The sequence below is a fragment of the Athene cunicularia genome (genome assembly GCF_003259725.1).
Source record: "Athene cunicularia isolate RWA chromosome 1 unlocalized genomic scaffold, athCun1 chr1_part2, whole genome shotgun sequence".
Lineage (NCBI taxonomy): Eukaryota > Metazoa > Chordata > Aves > Strigiformes > Strigidae > Athene > Athene cunicularia.
In genome coordinates, this window is record NW_020799092.1 from 1,837,203 (window position 1) to 1,840,664 (window position 3,462).

The window sequence follows — 3,462 nt, forward strand, 5'->3', positions numbered from 1 at the left end:
GGAGGGGGGGGGGCGAGCAGGGATGCCTCAGCCTTTCTGTCCTTCTCCTTGCAAGAGAAGAGCTTGCCGCTGATCCCATCCCCCTCAGAGCTCGCTCAGGGCCTGGGGCCGTCGTGATTTGGGGCTCTCCATCCCCAGTCTGCTGGAGATGGAGGCAGGAGGGAGGCAGCCAGCTTGCTCCCATTCCCATGCCCAGACCTGAGGGTTTCCTGTCAGCAGCCAGGTCGTGAGCCACAGTGGCTCAGCCAGCACAGCCAGACGCCAGCTGATGAGCAAACAGGCTGTTATGATTCTGCTGGGGCCAGGTCCCCCATAGAGCCCATCAGGCTGTCCCCTTTCCTGCTCTGCTCCCCTCCAAGGGATGATGGGGAGGACAGGAGCAACTGTACTCTGGCACACCCCAGGCAGACAAGGCAATTACCTCCCCTCTCTGAAAGCACTCTGTTTCCATTTGCAATAGTAATTAAAAGTGTGGAAAAGGAGCATCTGGGCCCCCCAGCTCTGTGTGCCAAGATGCACCCGAGCATACGGACGTGAGCACGTGTGGAGAGCAGGGGAGGGCCTCAAAATCAGGAGAAAGAAGCCCAGCCAGGCAGCTGCACACAAGGAAAGGGCGAGTGATGCCTTGCGGGGGGGGTAGGAGGAGGTGAGGGAAGATGTCCCTGTGTGAACACCACACTGGTGCGCGCTTGTCCCCACTGAAATGGCAGGGGGCAAAGAGCAAGCCCATGGGGGACCTTTGTGCACCCCACTGCTCCCCCCTCCCCCCCCAACCCTTCTGCCACGTCACCAAAATTAAGAATCAAATGACTTAATAGGTTTCTCGGCACATCAGTAAATCTTGTTATGCCTTACAGCCGGGGCTGGGAGCGCCTGGATTAGATCAGTGATCTTCCACCAGCTCCCTCCTCGCACTCCCAGCTCCAGAGCCTCCAGCAGTAATCCCTACTGCTGGCAAACCTGCCGGGAGATGCCCTGGGATGCAGCCTTCCCAAGGGGGGCCCACAGCATTTTGTGTCATCCCTCTCCTGAGACTAAGCCACTCCGGGCTTTGACAGGGTTTCCTCTCTTTCATTCCCTCCCGCTGGGTTTTGCAGAGCCTCTGGCACTGCCTGTCCAGATCACCTTCTGGGGTGATCACTGCCTCCCTTTAGCAGAGTGGCTGGGGCTGGAGGTGCCCCCCATGCCATGGGTTACCCCAGGAAGGTTCCCAGGGCTGACAGATGGAGCTGCATGAGATGGGGAGATGCAAACACCCTGGGGTGTCTGCTTGTACACAGAGGGGACACAGGCAAGTTGAGGAGGGGAGCACAGGCAGCACTGACCTCACAGCCAAGGTATGACCCCAGGGCTTGCTGGCCAGGCTGTGGCTGTCACCGGGCTGGCCCAGGTGGCACGTTATGGCAGGCTGGAGCCAGGGCAGCCAAAGTCCAGCCCACCTACAACATGCTGCCCTAGTCCTGAGTTGTCAGGGCTCGCTGAGCCATGGGGTACTGTGTCTCCCCTGAAGAGTACCCTTGGGGCCCTGGGGTCCCTAGCAGCATGAAAGAGAACATTTTTGGTGATGCAACGCTTGTCTTCCTCCTCACTATGTATGTGTGTGAGCCTTGAACCAGCATCACTTCAAGCTCTCCAGGTGCACACATGAGCCTGCTCAAGCCCTGGTGAGCTTCACCCTTCTCCACCTCAAACCTCCTGCAATTGCCAGAAAGCCCAGGAGAGGGGCCAGGGCAGCTCATGGGTGATGCAGCCCCTTGGGGAAGGGGGAGAGTATGACTGGAGAGCAGCTAAAGGCCCAATACTCCCAAGGTTCAAACTGATGTACTGGGCACTGTCCCTCCATCACCAGCTGGTCCTCATGCACACAGAGGTATGTGTGTTCAGGGGCTTATTTTTTTCCCCCTTTATTTCTGGGTGAGTGCATCCACTGTCTGCACATGCATTTCTTAGCCCAGTTATGTGATTCTGCTTGTGGGAACCTGTTTGTCTGGGGTCGCAGTGGGCTTTTGGAGTGGCTCCATCCCTCACTTTGGCTGCACAGGGCTCTGGGCATCATGCTCAGCTGGGCTGCACGTCCCCCCCTCCCCACATGTGCCTGGTGTGCCTCTGTACATTTGTGTGTGTGTGTGTGTGTGTGTGCGCATTACCCTGGCAGATGACAGGTGCTTCTGCCAGTCTCCATCTCTTTCCCTTCACTTGTGTATGTCTTTACTTGCCTTTCCCTGTCTTTCTATACCTGTTCATATTTCCATCCATTACAAACTGTCTCATTTCTCAGCCTGTGACATTAGTGGCTCTGAATTTTCCACCCGTGGCCTGATGCTACTGCACCCACGTGGCTGTAGTGAGGGGGGCAGAAGGGGAAAGCTGGGCAGAGGTTGGGTGTTACCTGACCCCCCTCCCAGCTCCACACTCTGGGAAGGAATGGAGGGGCAAACAGGAAACTAGATGGGTAGATAAGGAGCTCGAGGACTTTCAGGAGGCTCCTTGCGGGTGGCTCTGGCTCCCAGCAGACCACAGGGGACAACAGAACCCCCAGAAAAGATGGGACATCTGGAGCAAACTTCCTAGGGAAACCAGACAACTCCCCTCTGGCAGCTTTTGCGTGACCAAACTATCGCCCTGGCTCTATTCGGCAAAGTCTGCCAAGGTCCGTGCAACTGCTAAGCCCACATCAGCCCAAATAAATCGACACACAGGTGCACTCTATAATGGGCCTCATCCCAGACATCACCGTACAGCCTTGGTGCCGCTGGCTTGCGGTTGGGCCGGGGCTGAGCCTGCTGGGCACACACTGCATGGCTGCTATGGCGTGGAGACCAGGGGTCTGCATCCCTAGTGCCAACAGCCCGATGCTGTGGCGGTGGGCATGGTGAGCAGCTCCAGGTGGCGCATTCTCTCTACAGCTCCTACAAACCGTGTGGGGAAGGAACACCGGGCTCACAGTGGGTGGCACCGCGCTTTACTATGTGAGAAGTCCCACTCATAACTGCGATGGCATCAGGTGGGATTTACCTGTCTGCTAAAGGGCAGGATCTGATCCAGAGCTGATGACCTGCTCCAGTGGAGGCCTTGGGGGGTGCTACAGGGCGAGCAAGGTGCCCTATCTCTGTGCAGACCAGGGGAAAGCAGGGCAGCCCTGGCCCCTTGGGACCACCTGGCACAGAGGGATGAGAGGGCGGCTGAGGGTGAGCCCCTTGACCCTGGGCAGAGACCTCGGAGCGAGCAAGGCCAAGGACAACCTTCCTGAAGCCTCGCAAGGGGGACGAGCTGGTTTTGGGGGTGTGTGGCTGCAGGCCTGGGGAAGGGCATGTGTGGGACCATCCCCCCGGGACCATCCTCCCCTCCCCGACCCCCAGGAGCATCCCTCGCACCTCTATCCGGTCGATGCGGTCCTGGAGGGCGCGGACGGCCTCCTCCAGCTCCCGCACAGCGGGCGGCTCGGCGGGGGGGTGGCCCATG

At 58.7% G+C, this 3,462-nt stretch overlaps 1 protein-coding gene across 1 annotated transcript in view; it reads right to left on the bottom strand.

Moving 5' to 3' along the window:
- NPTXR (neuronal pentraxin receptor) overlaps positions 1-3,461 on the bottom strand; it is an 8,509-nt gene extending 5,048 nt beyond the window's left edge. Inside the window, exon 1 of the mRNA XM_026867747.1 lies at positions 3,375-3,461. Within this exon, the coding sequence (XP_026723548.1) occupies positions 3,375-3,461 (87 nt within the window). The remainder of the gene's footprint in view (positions 1-3,374) is intronic.
- Between the last annotated feature and the right edge of the window lies 1 nt (position 3,462).